General features: G+C 39.5%; 1 protein-coding gene across 1 annotated transcript in view; it reads right to left on the bottom strand.

Moving 5' to 3' along the window:
- astn1 (astrotactin 1) overlaps positions 1-15,693 on the bottom strand; it is a gene marked incomplete at its 3' end in the record, with an annotated part of 417,666 nt that overhangs the window by 221,254 nt on the left and 180,719 nt on the right. Inside the window, exons 13-14 of the mRNA XM_079222970.1 lie at positions 8,732-8,898; positions 327-521 (exon numbers count right to left, since the gene is read on the bottom strand). Coding sequence (XP_079079096.1) covers positions 327-521; positions 8,732-8,898 — 362 coding nt within the window. The remainder of the gene's footprint in view (positions 1-326; positions 522-8,731; positions 8,899-15,693) is intronic.

Below are 15,693 nucleotides of genomic sequence, written 5' to 3'. Positions count from 1 at the left end.
GAAGGCACTTTGTAACCAAGGTTTTGAAAGGTGCTTTATAAATAGTATTTCACTTACTTACTTTGTGATTTAAACCATATCAACCTGAGAGAGTCTGAAAGGATGGAAACCAACAATACCAGTAGTGTTGCATCAGAGGTTTGGGTAGGATTCAATGCACCGTGGCTGTCTGAATAGGAATGAAATTAAACATGAGACAGCATGCGTCCCTGTGGAAGAAGTTTCCTGAATACCTTTTGATAGGGTGCTAGCGGTTCCCCTGCTGAGATACAAAAGGCTGAACAATGTCTCTCGTGCTCCACTTAACAAACAGCCTGTGTGTTCACCTGAATGTGGCCTTGAGGATCTGTCCGGAGGTGCTCTCCTTGGTGTGGTTGTTGAATCCGTAGAACAGGTCTCCGAACACAGTCTGGTTGGCGGGGATGTCGGCCGCCTCGGCGCAGTCTATCCCCTCAGTGCAGGCCTCGGACAGCGGCAGGCACGACCTCCCATCTGGACCACGCTTGTAGTCCTCGATGCACCTTCAGGGAAAGAGGGGTTGAAGTAATTTTTTTAGGTTCTGCTCTGCTCTTGCAATTCCTGAATTCCTGATATCATAGTCCAGGGGTATTCAACTAAAATCAGCGAGGTCCAGTTAGAGAGAACGTCCTCATGCAAAGGTCCGTAACATCACAATAGTGTCAAATTTGCGCTCTATGATTTTGTGTCATGTGTATTGAAGTAGCCAACAGTTGTATTAACATATGTATGTAGTCAACAACTGACTGTCAAATTAAATAAAGTTCAATTAATTAACATCTAAATAATATGTATTATTACAGATTTCCAATTTAACTGGAATAATTATAAATAATACATACTCTGATAATACATACATTATCTTCTCTTATTTCCAGTAGAATAAAGGCTGGATTTAAAACAGAAACATTTTGAAAAACGAATAAATTAAATAAAGTCCTTAATTTTTGAAAAATGAATTTAACTGAATTGTCCTGCAGCTTTAAATTTATTCGGGCGTCAAGTGATCAAAAGAGTCAAGATATGTTTCAGCTCATTTCTCCTCTCTGTTAACGTCATTGTTGGTCAGTTAGTTCATGTGTTAGAGTTCTGATTAGCCTCTTTTCTGTGCTTTCATTTCGGATGTGAGTTGGTCCTTTTGCTCAAAGATCTGTGCTTTGGCTCGCAGTGGCGCTTCACATCGCTGCTTTTAATATCGCTGAATATGAGACATACGGCTTTTTAACCGGTTGTGGGAATAATAAGAGTCTGTCCATTCTTGGTTCAAGGCTCTGGTCAAGCGGTCCACATTTATTTTTCTGGAGCACCAAGTGAAATAACTTTCAGCTCACATACTTTTTCAAACTATCGGGTCTCACTCGAGTCGAGGGCGTCGCTTATAGGAATACACATACGTGATTGGTCGAGTAGGATAAGGAAGTATAAGGAAAATGATGCAGCTGTTAACAAATTGAATATTATGGATTGATGTTGATTAAGTCTAGGAAAGTTGTATCCTAGGAAAGTTGGGTCAAAGTGAAAATTGTTTAAGTATAAGTCAATTGTAAATGAATAAAAGGCAATAAATCCGTTCATGTAGAAACAAATATGTATTTTTCATAACGCTTGGTTCAAATGTATCTTCTTTAACTGCTCCCTTGTAGAGAAAATAATCACAATTTAGATTACAAACACTGAGCCCTGAGAGGAGTAAGGGTCCCTGTGAGGGACAAGCGACTCCTTCTTTTGCCATGTTCAGTGTGTTGCTTACCTTAAAGATGTATGTAAAAGACCATCAATGAATTAACTTTATACAAAAGCAATAAGCGCTTTTGATGTTTTCCAGTTCAGTTCAGTTTTTCTTACTCAGTGAGAAAAGTCCAGTCTGTGTTGGGCGCGTGGAAGACGCGAGGAAGTATGTTTTAAGAGACATGAGACGTCCTTTCCTCTGAAGCGTCACGTGAAGCGACATCGGTTTCTGATGACTGTGGCCGACTGACAGCTGACGGAGTTTTGTCTGGAGAGTTTATAGCAAACATTCCAATAAAAATGCACTTAAAATATTGATAAAAATGATTGTATGTTTTCAGTTGATTTAATGGTGTTAAACTACTACTTATATTAATAAAGACAAAGTTATCAGTGTCAGAGTGGAGATGTTTTCTCTGTCGCCTGTTACCGTTTAATAAACTGCATTGAGTATTTATACTGTGATGTGTCCTGCTTACACGCGCTTTTTACCGTTTTCCATTTCTACCGGCGGAATGCGTCTTATTTATTTATTTATTATTTACGTCGGTATGTTTTGAAATTCTGATTGTGACTTCAATTTAAAATAACCCACAATATAAATATAGTTTCTCTTCATTACGTGTTGTAAAAAGTGTTTCCTCTCTCCAGCTCTCTCTGATTTTAATTACATACATAATAGAAGTTATTGAGGTTAACAACAGATCAAAAAAGACAGTTGTTTGTGGTCCTTTTGTTGTTCAGACCTACAATGATATATATATATATACGTATATATATATATATATATATTTATATGTATATATATATATATATATATATATATATATATATATATATATTTATATGTATATATATATATATATATATATACGTATATATATATATATATATATATATATATATATATATATATATATATACGTATATATATATATATATATGTATATATTTATATATACATATATATATATATATATATATATAATATATAACTTGAGTTTAATCTGTGATCGTCTCTGGTATGAAACTCCAGCGATCAGTCCGCTCAGCTGCAGCGTCCAATCACATAACAGATGAACAGTGAGGGGACGTGTCCAGTGTTAAAACACTTCCTGGAAGCTCGCGCTCGGGGCTCCTCGATCATGACTCCTCCGATTTCCCTCCTCGCTCCTTGATCCTCGCCTCTCCGAGCTGAATAAGAGCTTTGAGACGGCCGTCAAGATGGCGGCGCAGAACCACTTCCGGTTCAATCGAGGAGCGAGGAGCGAGGAAACGACAATTTAGAGACTTGAGATGCACCCACTGCCTGTCGGTGAGGCTGCGTAAGCGCGCGCGCACATACATACATCTTTCTTCTCAACAGACTGTTTATGCTGTTCCCTGATAATAGAGAAATGTTTTTCAGGTACTTGTTCATAAAAAAAAAGAAAAGATTTATATACTGTATATTAACTTGCTGTTGCTCCGAGAGTGCCTGTTATATTGTTAAAATAAAAGCATGCAATACACTAGTTTTTTTTATTAATTATTGAATTTTGCGCATAATGCGATTAATCGCTGTTAATCACAGAAAAATCATGCGATTAAATCAGTTAAATTATTTCAACTTTACCCAGCCCTAATTAATATATGTATGATGTATGTATATATATATATATATATATATATATATATATATATATATATATATATAAATACATTTGAATTACAACAAAACACACGAAAAACTGTAAAATAAAAAAATCCTGGCGAAACCTTTTTCCCCACCTTTTTCTTAAAACCTGATCATCCCGGAGCTTTTTTTTACAGATTTTTTGAAAATGAGGAAGTGAGTTTTAAAAAACTAACGCTTCTAGATCATCAACCACAGGTCCGATCTAATAAATTTAAACGGCTAAAGTATTGTAAACCCTTGTGAAAAGAGAAACGATGCACTACATTTAAAAAAAAAGATTGTTATATTTGTATAACAACGGCGGATTTCGTTTAAAGTACCACGTCTGTAACCGTAGAGACTGTACGAATCCAGTAGTAGGACTTTACTGTTTGTAAAGTATTGACGTCGCGAGCTGCGGTCTCATTGTCCCTCAAACGCATTTGAAAGCGCGTCAGATGACACACGCGGAAGCCAACGGTCATTTTAAGTACACGTAGCTCATGGTGCGACCAAGATTTAGGTAAAAATTGCTCATTTCTTTATTTCTGAACCGAAAAACATGATTTTTGGACTGTAAAGGCTTGAAAACATGTCATTGCTTGTGTTTATTACATACCTTAAGTATCCTTGTTTATTACAGTATTACTATGGGGCATGATGGGAAGGCACCAAAAATACAATTAAAAAAACTCGGGAAACGACCAAGGACTAATTTTTTGATCAGACTCTTGACTTTTGATCAAATCTATGCATAAAATAAATAATAAATATTATTATTATTTTATTTTTTTTAAAGGCAAGAAGTTGCTGATTCTTTAGAGATCAAGGACAATATGGGCTGGTATTCATATAAAGGTCATATGAGCTGTAGAACACCTGTAGAAGCCCTAGGGTATCCCTATTGGGTGACCCTAGGGTTGATGAGGTTAAGTCATTTACACAGGAGAGAAAACAATTAACAGACTAAGCATTTGTATCCAAATATTATTTTTCTCCTCTCTCCTCCATCTCAGGGCTTCCATACTTTGTCAATATTGACAAACTGTTCATCCCTAACACTTGGCATTAATTACCTACCCATGTGACGAACACGCTGCCGTATGATGGGGCACCTTAAATGCTAAACAAACTCACAAGCAGACTGCCAGCAGTCAGAAATGTTGATTTAAACCGTGTGACTGAATGTTATCCTGAGATATCGTCTCCTGCTTTTTAACAATGTTCAAAATATGCACAAGCCAGACCTAACAACTCAACGGTGGAGAACCAGCTAAATCAATTCTACTCAACTGGCACAAAATCCTCCATCTAAAAAATAAAATGAAAAAAAACAGGAGAGAAACACAGAGAGTCGTCTCGAGGCTCCTTCATATTGATGATGTTTTGACATCTCGGTGTATAATGCACTATGTGAAAAGAGTCAAAGGCAGACGAGACAGTGGGAGAAAAACGGGGATTGGGATTTAAAGAGAGAAAGATCTGCCAGCGATTTGCACTGAGAGAAGCTCTCTCTCTCTCTCTCTCTCTCTCTCTCTCTCTCTCTCTCTCTCTCTCTCTCTCTCTCTGTCTCTCTCTCTCCCTCCCTCCCTCCCTCCTGGATGCCAAATGTCTCAAAGCTTATTCCAGTCTCCAGTGAGGACCAGTAGAGGATTTAGCCACATCTGCACAGTGGAGAGTGACAACAACAAAAGGCTGTTGTTGAGAATGAAATTAAACAGCGGCGTGTACGCCGTGCCAGCATACATGCAGGTTAATGCAAAGATGACAGCAAGAAAACAGCAGCTTTATGTTCGATCATAAAAAATCGCCTGCTTCCAAGATTCATGTGGAACTCAAATAGAAACTCGAATGACAGCTCCCGTCTTTTCGACCACCTCTAGATCAAATCCCCGTGGGCCACCTTGGCATTTTTTCAGTGCTATTTGATCAGACTTCTGCTTAGATTGAAGAGCGCCCGCAGGAATTTATGTGAGAACACCAGACTCAGATAATGAATGGTGAAGAAGATGTTACTCAGACTGCACATGTCCACACAGTCCAAGAGAAGAAGTCTGATCAGTGTATGGAATGAAAACATTAGCGGGGCTTTACCATGGCTGTGTGCTGGCTCTAGGGGACATGACCTCACCGTGATCTAATGGAAGCTCCATGCTGTAATAACAGGCCTTTTCTTCACGGATGGCAGTTGGAGGCAAAGCCTCAGGTGTGACTGATGCACTTACAGTTGTCCATAACATGCTCATGCTCCATATGAAACCATTCTGGAAAGAGAGGGATTTCTTCATCCATTTCATTTGTTTCGAAATATTCTCGCAAATGAAATGTGACAATGATAACTCCATCTGCTCAATTTCCATCTATGTTTTCTGTTTTCCAGTTTTCGTTTATGCCACCAAAGCCAAGACCTTCTTTGGCTTTGGCCCAACAAGAATGAGGTTCCAGAAGCAGGAGGTGGAACGCATTGTCCACTTCTTGTCTCCTGAGTGATTGGATATTAGAACATCTCCCGCCACTAGCAACAATGGACAGAAAAATAACTCTGTTGTGCAGGTGTAACCAATTTCACTTTAGATTTCCATTCAGGACCAAGTGTTTTAAAGCTTCGACTTTGTTTCCTCTTAGGAATTTAGACGTGTCATAGCCTCAGAAGCAACAAAAAGGTATTCAGAAGGAAAACTATAAAAGCACTACGAGCGCAGTTCTTGCTAAGGCTATTTCTGTAAGTGAAATGTAATGCCTGTCCGCCCCGTGATTTGGAACCCCTTCAAAATAAAATGTGTTCTTCTTTTGACCATGCCACACCCTTCCACTAAGTTTTATTGAAATCTGCCCTGTAGTTTTTACGGTAACACTGCCTACAAAAAAGATAATAAACCGAACCATTAACGAAGGCTCCAGTCTGCAGTGTAATTCATAAACTACACCTGCCAATTATATAAAGTGAACTTAGCCTTCATGATCAAAGAGAGATTCTGTTTCTGGATCTGTTTTAATAATCAAGAGCTATAACCATAATTAAATATGTGGTTCCCAGCTACCTTTAATCCTACCAGTCTGCACCCCACACACCGCCCTCACTGAGTATAATCTCCTCATGCTGCTAAAAAGTAGTAGTAGTAATAGTAGTTAATATTGAGAATTCCAAGGGTTTCATCTCAAACCCACCTAGAAGGTTCTGCAGAGGAACCCTTTGATAATGCCAAGGGTTTCATCTCAAACCCACCCAGCGTACTGCTGCAAGTCACATCACTTTTTAGGATGTATTATGAAAAACTAACAGATAAAAAAAAATAAGTAAAACCTATGAACTGATCTTGTTGCCTGATATTAGGGGGGCTGCAGGCCCCTCCTCCCTTCTACTTCCTGCTTCCATGCCTGTCAGTTGTCACCAAGAAGACCATCCACCATAAGATTCTTCCCTGTTCCAACTCTACCAAAAGATCCTTTCCAACTAATGGCTAATGGTCCATTAGCTTTGTACAAACCAGTGTGACACTAATCCATTTTTTATTTGGTCTGAACAGGCAAGTTTCAGCTTTGCTCTGCCCTAACCAAGCAAATACATTCCATTTATTCCTAATAGGCCCTCCACTTCCCCAGTGTATATATATATATATATATATATATATATATATATATATATATATATATATATATATATATATATATATATATATATATATATGTGTATGGATCTCTGTATTGAATCACACTGGTGGACGTGAGCAGGGAGTGAATAAAGCACACACCAAGCACCAGATGCTGTTCTTTAATGGATAATTCTATTAGGGTCACTGGCCTTTGAAAAGCCTTGGTTGTATGCCGCTGTGCGAAGACTCATGAGGATGTCGAAAATTGATGTTGATCTATATATCATATAGTATCTATATGAAATGTCACTGAAGATCACAAGAGAAAAGAAGTGACCTGGAAAGAGGGTTTAAAGGGCACCTACAGGCCACCAGGGCTCACTGAATGGTTTGATGAGTATGAGAACGATGTGCATCACACGCTGTGGCCTCCACAGCCACCAGATGTCCAACTGGTTGAAAACAAAAACACTGACTTACTCCTTCAAATTAAGTTGAGGACAATGACACAAACATGTAAGTCAACATGACATTAAGTCAGTTAAACAGTAAGATTTGCCATCACTCCCAAAATAAAAAAAGTGCTCCACCTGGATAGATGTAATTATGTTGATTCAACTTGGATATACTTATTATTATATATTAGATACTTTATTATTGCCGCTGTTAGTGTTTTAGTACAGCATGGCAGCAGCTCCGTTAACAATTCTGCTATTCTAGAGCATCATGGTGACCCAACACTTTTCTAAGAGCCTTTGCAACAGTTGCAACAATACATATATCATATTATATTAAATACGTTTTACAATAAAATGTTTGAATATATTCGCACAGGCGAACCAACCAACGACCAGGATCTTATTGAAGCAGAGCAGAGTCTGACAGTCCGTCTGGTACAGTTCTGTATTTTGTCGGCTACTGTCAGCTAATTTATTAAGTTTCCTTGAAAGGAAAATGCTCAGTGTATATGTCTCAGGCTTTTATTGTGAAAGGTAAGAACGAAAGGAGTGGATCTGGTCTGGGCTGAGTAATAAAGTTTGCCATCTTGGTTCAAACTACAGAGCGTCTGTGTTGTTGTAAACTAGGGGGTACATTTATATATATATATATTGTGAAAGCTCGGAAGAAGAAATCGACCTCGCTCTGTATAAAAATAAAAAATACATGTTGCCTGTACCTGTCCACGTAATATTGCCGTTCAGTGTGAACGTATCTTGACAAAAACAACAGTTTGAAAATATATATTGACATGCAAATAAATCACAAAACAAACTGAATGCCTTAAGTCTATGCTGATACAACGAGACATTATTTAGTTCAGCACATTAAATACTTTTTTTGAGAACTATGGAAAGTTATGCAATGAATTTAAACACCCCAGAAAAAGAAAAAAAAGACACTTGACAATAGCTTTAATAACTCTAATGACAATAGCTTTAATAACTCTAATGACATTTGTTATGAATTAGCTACGTTAGCCGTTCTTCTTTATGTCAACGGTTGCAGGTACAAAGACATTTTGCTCAGAAACAAATTACTGCAAAAAGTAATGTTAAGTATCAAAAGTCAAATAGTCAAGATACTTCATTTGCAAAGTGTCCAGTACTTAATCCAGAAGTATTGATATAATGACATGAGGAATGATATCGGCTTGTACTAAACCATGGTTGGTTAGGTTTTTAAATTAAAAAGATAGTAATTGAAAATATGAAGCAGTAAATGCGCTATTTCTTACCCACAGAACATCTGGATGTTGTAGAGGGTCGGGTCATCCTCTAGAGGAGCCAGCTGCTGGAGACACAGCTGCTCACATCCTCCGTTGAAACCGTCGGAGCAGTCGATGCCGATGTGGTGGTCATAGCACCCAGTCCCATCCTTCATAGGGCTCAAACCCGGAGGGCACTGTGGGATACACAAGTGTTTTTAAATGACTAATGTTAGCAATTACACATTTTTACTGCATCCTTAGAGCGGCCTAGACTGTGACAAGCTGCCATATTAACACTAATCCCAGATGGGGCAGGTGAACAGACCCGATAACATCTGTGCCACATAATGCTAACAGTCAGATTCCCGTTCCCATTAGTGCAGCCTGTGTGAACACTGAGCTTCTTCTTTAAAGCACTCGGCAAGATGTTTCATGTAAAACTCTCACACTATCAGTTGGAACAGTGGAAGGTTGCAACAGACAGAGAATGAGAAAACAGAAAAGAAAAAACTGCAGATTGTCTGAAAAGTTACTTATGAGTACTAAAATATTTCATTAATCAAGTAAGCGAGGCCAGTTTCAGATTCCCAAAATGTGAAGACTTTCTTCTTCTTTCTAATTTAAATGTATTATGTTTGACTAGTGGACAATTGTGACCATACATAAATATTATATAAAAAATTATCAGTAGATAATTTCTTAATTATTGATTTATTATATGGTCCATTTTTATTGGGAGCAAGGATAATAATCTAATTTCCAAGGAGGTCCTGGCCAAGATGGCACGGTAAAGGTTTCACACAGCGCCGCGTGAAAAACAAAAACAGACAAAAAGTTAAAAACAATAATAACATTAAAATATAGTTACATAAAAGAGACGACAGATTTAATAGAAACAAGTAAATTGCATCAACTAAAACTATGTACTGTACGCTTGGCAAACAAAGTGCAGTGGAGCCTTAAGGGGAATACAGTAATTTCGCAGCCATTTGGTCATAAAACACTAATTAAATATTTGACTTGATGCTCTGATGACACTCTGATGAACAATTAATCAGACACCTCCGTCTGCACTACAATGACTACTCAGTTGTCTCTATTTTCTTGAATTATATTTTTGTCTCTGTTGTCTTTAAAGTCTTTTTCTTATTTATCTTGTTTATTGTAAATAATATGTATGTATGTACAATGAGAGCTACTTGAAACCGGAGTCAAATCCCATGCATGTGTAGACACACATGGCCAATAAAATCCAAAGATTTGTTGTCATGATATTTCACCAAAAAAAAAGGAAAACATCAGTGGGCTCACAAAAGAAACGTCAGGAGATCCCCAAAATTAGTAAGACTCATGAGCTGTTTGACATCTTACGGTAACCCATCGAATGATAGTCGAGGTAGATCAGTTAACTGTTGACTGACGTCGCCATCCCAAACTGCAGATATCCATCAGGAAACAGGATGACTGCCTTTCCATGGGTTGTGATATTGTCGTGTCTTAATGCAAGAAAAGCGCTCTGCTCCAGCCCCAGCTTAACTCATGAAACAATGAAACATTCAGCCCTGGTCAGTCAATTCTTGACTGCATCATCAATACTCAGTTCTCTCAAAGGGACTTGTTAACAATTTATCTTGTCTATGTTGGAAAAGAAAATAGCCTTTGCACATCACATGATTGTTTACTGTGGTGCAGGGAATGAAAAGAACAGTGATGAAATGGCAGACAAGCCAGTGCCATCTATAATGAAACCCTTTCTTTTCTGTTTTAAGTATCCTTGTTCTGGTGAGGGAGACGAGGCAAGAATGCAGGTCAATCCAGAGAGGATTGTCTTCTGGTGTGATGGGTGAAATGACATTCTTTAGTTTGGAAATGAGCGATGCAGCAATGAGTGTTGGAGATTCACTTCAAGAAGTTAATTTTGTTTTTAAAAGATGACATTCGGGCGCTTTTTAAAACGGAGCCATGGGCGACTTCTTAATTGAACTGCACTTTGTGCCGGGGTGACTTTACAAAAGAGCCGTGTCGCCTGACTTCACCCCGGTTCTCTCCTTCCACGGTCTTGTTCAGTGTTTCCCAAGCAATTTTTTTTCTTTTCTCAGAGACCCGTCAGGTCAAATTCACATTATTTTCTCTGTCAGCTATTACTTCAAAGGAAACTTTGATGGAGTGCATTTTAACAAGGCGCCGCACCTTCAGAACAGTGACTAGGCAGCTGGTTTCCTATAAGCTCTGAGGGACCAGCGACTGCTTATTTCATTATTCAGGCCCACTGTGTTCTTCAGAGGGCCCAGGTGCTCATTTGGGGGATAAAGCTGACACGCTTGTTGTCGATTGCAGTTTCATTTTGCGGAGGCATGGTATAGTTAGTCTAGTGATTGCTTTTCAAAAATATATTTTTTTAAAGTTTTTAGTGACCTTGCATCGTTAAATTACAGGATTTAACTTCTTAAAATCTTTACAGGAAACGTTGAGTTTTTCGCTCAGTAAATGCATACAGTGTCTTTAAAAAAATAAACCTCCAATATAGGTTTACTTAGTTTTTTAGATTTACTTACGCAACAAACTGTTTACGAAAAGTGTGTTTGTTAGGTCAAAGTGAGTTGACCTGGTTTACCACAGGACACAAACAGCGGTCTCCCTGTGTTTATTTGCAGTTCTGTATGACAGAAATGCCCCATGACCGTACTTTTTACCCTGCGGACAAAGTCATGCCAAAGCTATGAGAGCCTGAATTAAAAGGTTATTTCCTTTACATACATGTCATCAAACCACTAGAATGAGAAGCCATGGTCTCTATTTGTTTGATTGCATCAAGATTGGCCTGACACTTGTCTTTAATAGCTAGTACAATCAAAGGTTTGCCAAACTACAACCAGGAGTCGAAACGGCAGGATTTAGCCGGGGGAACGTAACTACAAATATAAATCAGTATCATCTACAGCAGGGGTAGGCAAACTTTTTGGCTCAGGGGCCACATTGAATAAAAAAAATTGACAGACGGGCCGGGCCAGTATCAGATGGATGGAGAGTGTTTGTGTGAACCTGTCACGGGAGGACAATGTTGCGGACCCAAATGCAGACCACATGAGAGTATTATGAGTATCTGGTAAAACAGATTATTGGAGCCAAAGGGAAGATGGGGAGCCTGTGGTCCGCCACAGGGGGTGCTGGGTGGTGTGAGAGCCGTGGCTCTACACTGGACGACGGCGAGGCCGGCAGTGGGCGGTGTGAGAATATAACGTAAATGACTCAGCTTTTTTGTTCAACTCGCTGGTTAAATCTTCATCAATTTGTTCTACACGCCGAGTCACTGTTCTGCGTGATAAACTCAATTTTTCAAATTTGTTTTTGCTCTCTGGACATAAGAGACCTGCTGTTTTTACCACCCATTCTTTCATAAACTCTCCTTCAGAGAAAGGCTTGCTGGCTTTTGCTATTTTGAATGCTAGCAAAAAACTTGCCTTGGTGCTTGATTCTTGTATAGCAGTTTGACTCTTTAAATTGGCTGCCAACCTCTTAGCAGTAGCCGCCCGTTCTGTTGTTGACTGTTGGCTAGCATAGTTAGCATGCTTGGCGGAAAAGTGGCGGCTAATATTGTATTCTTTGAATACTGCAATGGTTTCTTGGCAAATAAGACATACTGCCTCTGATCGTACTTCGGTGAAAAAATACTCAGTCCACTCCTTAAAGACTCTGCACTCACTGTCGACTTGTCTTTTCTTGGGTCCACTCATTGTGACAGAAGGGATCAATGCAGGAGGCTGGCAGACAGAACCCTATATGTCACATGACATGAGCGCGCAGGGTGGAGTGTGGTTAGTTATGTTAGTTATACTGAGGAAAAATACTCTGCATGCAGCTGTCAGTTCATTTTACAACTCTAAAACTGTTGTAGTACAAACCCCGTCTCCGGCGACAGAAAGTGATTCATATTACCGTAATTCTTCTAAAGTTAACGCTTTACGACATAATTAAAAAGGATTCTGACCGCTAAGAAGTGGAGCTTTTCAGTGTTTTGCGGTATATTACGGTAATAAAAAAAATAAAAAAGTGTCGACCTTGTCTGTGGGATCAGTGGGGGAGGAGTGGAATTGACCAGCGCAGCACAGCAAGTGTTGTGTGTCGCTCTAGTTCAGCAGAACACGGCAGGCAGTGGTCCGCACGGCGCGTACAAACTGCTGTAACGCCTCTCTGTTTGACTTGATTTTCCCAAAGCACGATGACCACAACAGACCAGCAGCAGAAAGACCGCTGTAATGCCTTTTGCTGCGCACACGGCACTGCTGCAGCAGAACACACACACGAAAAGCCTAAAAGAGCGCTGTGCAATAAATAATCATGAAGAAACATCAACGCTGGTCTGTTGTGGTCATCGTGCTTCGGGAAACTGAACTTGGGAACGGAGAAGCACTACAGCGGTCTTTACAATAACTTTTTTTTTTTTTTTTATGTTATAATAATTATAATACTCGGCGGGCCGGATTAAAATGCCCCGCGGGCCGGATCCGGCCCATGGGCCGTAGTTTGCCCACCTCTGATCTACAGTCATAGGTTTTTTGACCATTAAATAATACAAATGTAATTATCTTCAAACAATGCAAGGTTTCCAACCCTTTTGCAGTTAGTACTACGGTACTCAAAAAAGGTCAAATCTGTTGAGAAGTCGCCATTGTTCTCCATGCATAACTGATGGCGCTGCACTTTCAATTTCATCTCCTCCACAAATACTTTATAGGTTAGAAGAACAGAAACTCATATATGATCTCCCGGAGGTCAATAGTAACTTTGATAGTAAGTATTTTAACTTTATGTGTGGAGGAGAAAGGTTTGGGGAGCTGTGGAGAGAGAAAATATGCCTTTAAAATATGAAGAATAATGATGGTAGAGTTGACAAAGACGGGTGAAGTGTGGAACGCTTGCCACTCATGCTACTGTACCTTGTGAGCCGGACCAGCCATCGCAGTGTGCATTGGTTTGCTCATTTCAGGGAAAGGCATGAAAGAGGCAGAGCCACCCGAACTAAGTAGATCTGACTAGAATCTGTGATCAACAGGCTTACATTTGCCAACCAGAAAGTAATCCTACCATGCAAGCAAATCCAAAGAGCAAGAGTGGAAGACCAGGTCAAAGGCTGTTAGCAGGTTACGCAGGGCGACTGTGGCAAGAAGATCTAGGCAGGGGAAGTCTGGAAAGCGGTTGCAGAGAAGCAACATGAACAGGCTCGTTGGAGATGAGATCAGAATCGAAAACCGGTGATCGTCGTGCAATGCATGCTGGGTAGATTTGTGTCCGACTTGCTCTGACGTCAACACGTGGTAAACGATGACCTCACGAGAGCGAGGCAGCTGCAGTTTTTAGAGCCAGGCTGCGTGACCCAATATGCATGATGGGAAATGCCTGGGTTTCGCCACATTAGAGAGCTGATTGGCTCTTAGATTTGACAACAAACACCACAAATCATCAAATCATATTTTTATGTGTAGGTGTAACATTTAAAACTCGATTGTTGGCTGTAAATCGCACGTTGTGCAATGAAGGTTTAATCTAAAGATATATCTTGTGTGATTTATAATAATAAAGCTTATTTATATACTTATTTATATCAAAACGAGCAGCAATGTGTTTCACATACAGATAGACAAAGGGTAGCATACACTGCAGGTACACGCACATTTCTACATACATTTATATTTACAAACTCATGAATAAATCTGAACGAGGTCTGTAAACTACAAGTAGCCTCCAGATCGGATCTAACAGGAAGTAACTGGTTCTTCGACTTCCTGTGTATTCTTTGAAGGCAGATGAGAACTGTCTGACTTGACCAAAGTATTTTATCAGCGCCCTCTGCTGCTGACGCCTGCTCTCGTCTGCTTTCCAGGTGAGGCACAGCTCATCTCCGACCTCGGGGAGTAATTAAGGAAATGATGAGCAGGTGTGTCGGTGGGTGTGACGATCAGGTGACTGGGGAGGGAAACACAGCGAGGGCATCTGGTGGAGAGATGGAGAATGACGGGGTGTGAAGCGTTGAGAGCAAATGCAGGGCCAAAGGGAAAACAGAGGTTGCAAAGCTGGAAGGGAGACAGACCGGGGTCACCTTGACATTGCTGTATGGTTGATATGCTGATGCTGTCGGACAAAGCCAAACTTGCATGACCGGACTGTCACTACCATACATTCACATCTGCTCAGGGGGTTGTGAATTCTCATTCTCAAGCAGTTTGTAGTACTAATGCACTGCATAGCCAGAAAAGCATAAACGTATATAAGTATTTCTGTATTACAAGGGAAATGCATTACTTTAATTAACTACAGGACCTGCTCAATGTTTGTCAGCCAATAACATAAACGCCTCAATGAGGAATTTGACGGTCGACTTTTTTGGATTTATTTACTACTCTGCTATGTTTCTTGTAACAATACTGCCTTTACATTTTTATGATTTCTCTTTCTTTGGTGATACTTTTCCCTGTAACAACTATAGTAGGTTACATTCTCACCTGCAACTCGTCAAAGCCTGGTCAGTGCTTCTAAGCTTCAAACTATGACACTCTACGTACCAATCTAGCGTCAGTTTTGGACGTGTCAGGGACTGCACGCATTTAAAAATAAAAAATCAAATTTAGTTTGGAAACAAAACACCTTGGTGGGCTGGGTGTTGGTAAAGGAGTGTGGTTGATGTTAACTTGACTGACTTACTACTCATTTAAATCACTTGACTCATAACAAAATTGCAATTAGTTTAATTTTAGTTTTTGCACGGACAGGAACAGCAGTCTCCTGGACAGAAGTCCTGCGTTTGTTCGCCACTGACCATCGTTATTTGACAGGTTGGGAGAAATATATATATATATATATATATATATATATATATATATATATATATATATATATATATATATATATTTAAGCAATAAGGTATGAGAGGCAGTACTGTGTCGTCAATAATGTACTGTTCAAGGGTGTTGTTAGGCCCGACGCACAGCTCT

This window comes from Taurulus bubalis (genome assembly GCF_910589615.1).
Source record: "Taurulus bubalis genome assembly, chromosome: 1".
Taxonomy (NCBI): Eukaryota; Metazoa; Chordata; class Actinopteri; order Perciformes; family Cottidae; genus Taurulus; species Taurulus bubalis.
Note: the sequence above shows the minus strand (reverse complement) of the source record. Positions and strands in the feature narration are given on the sequence as shown.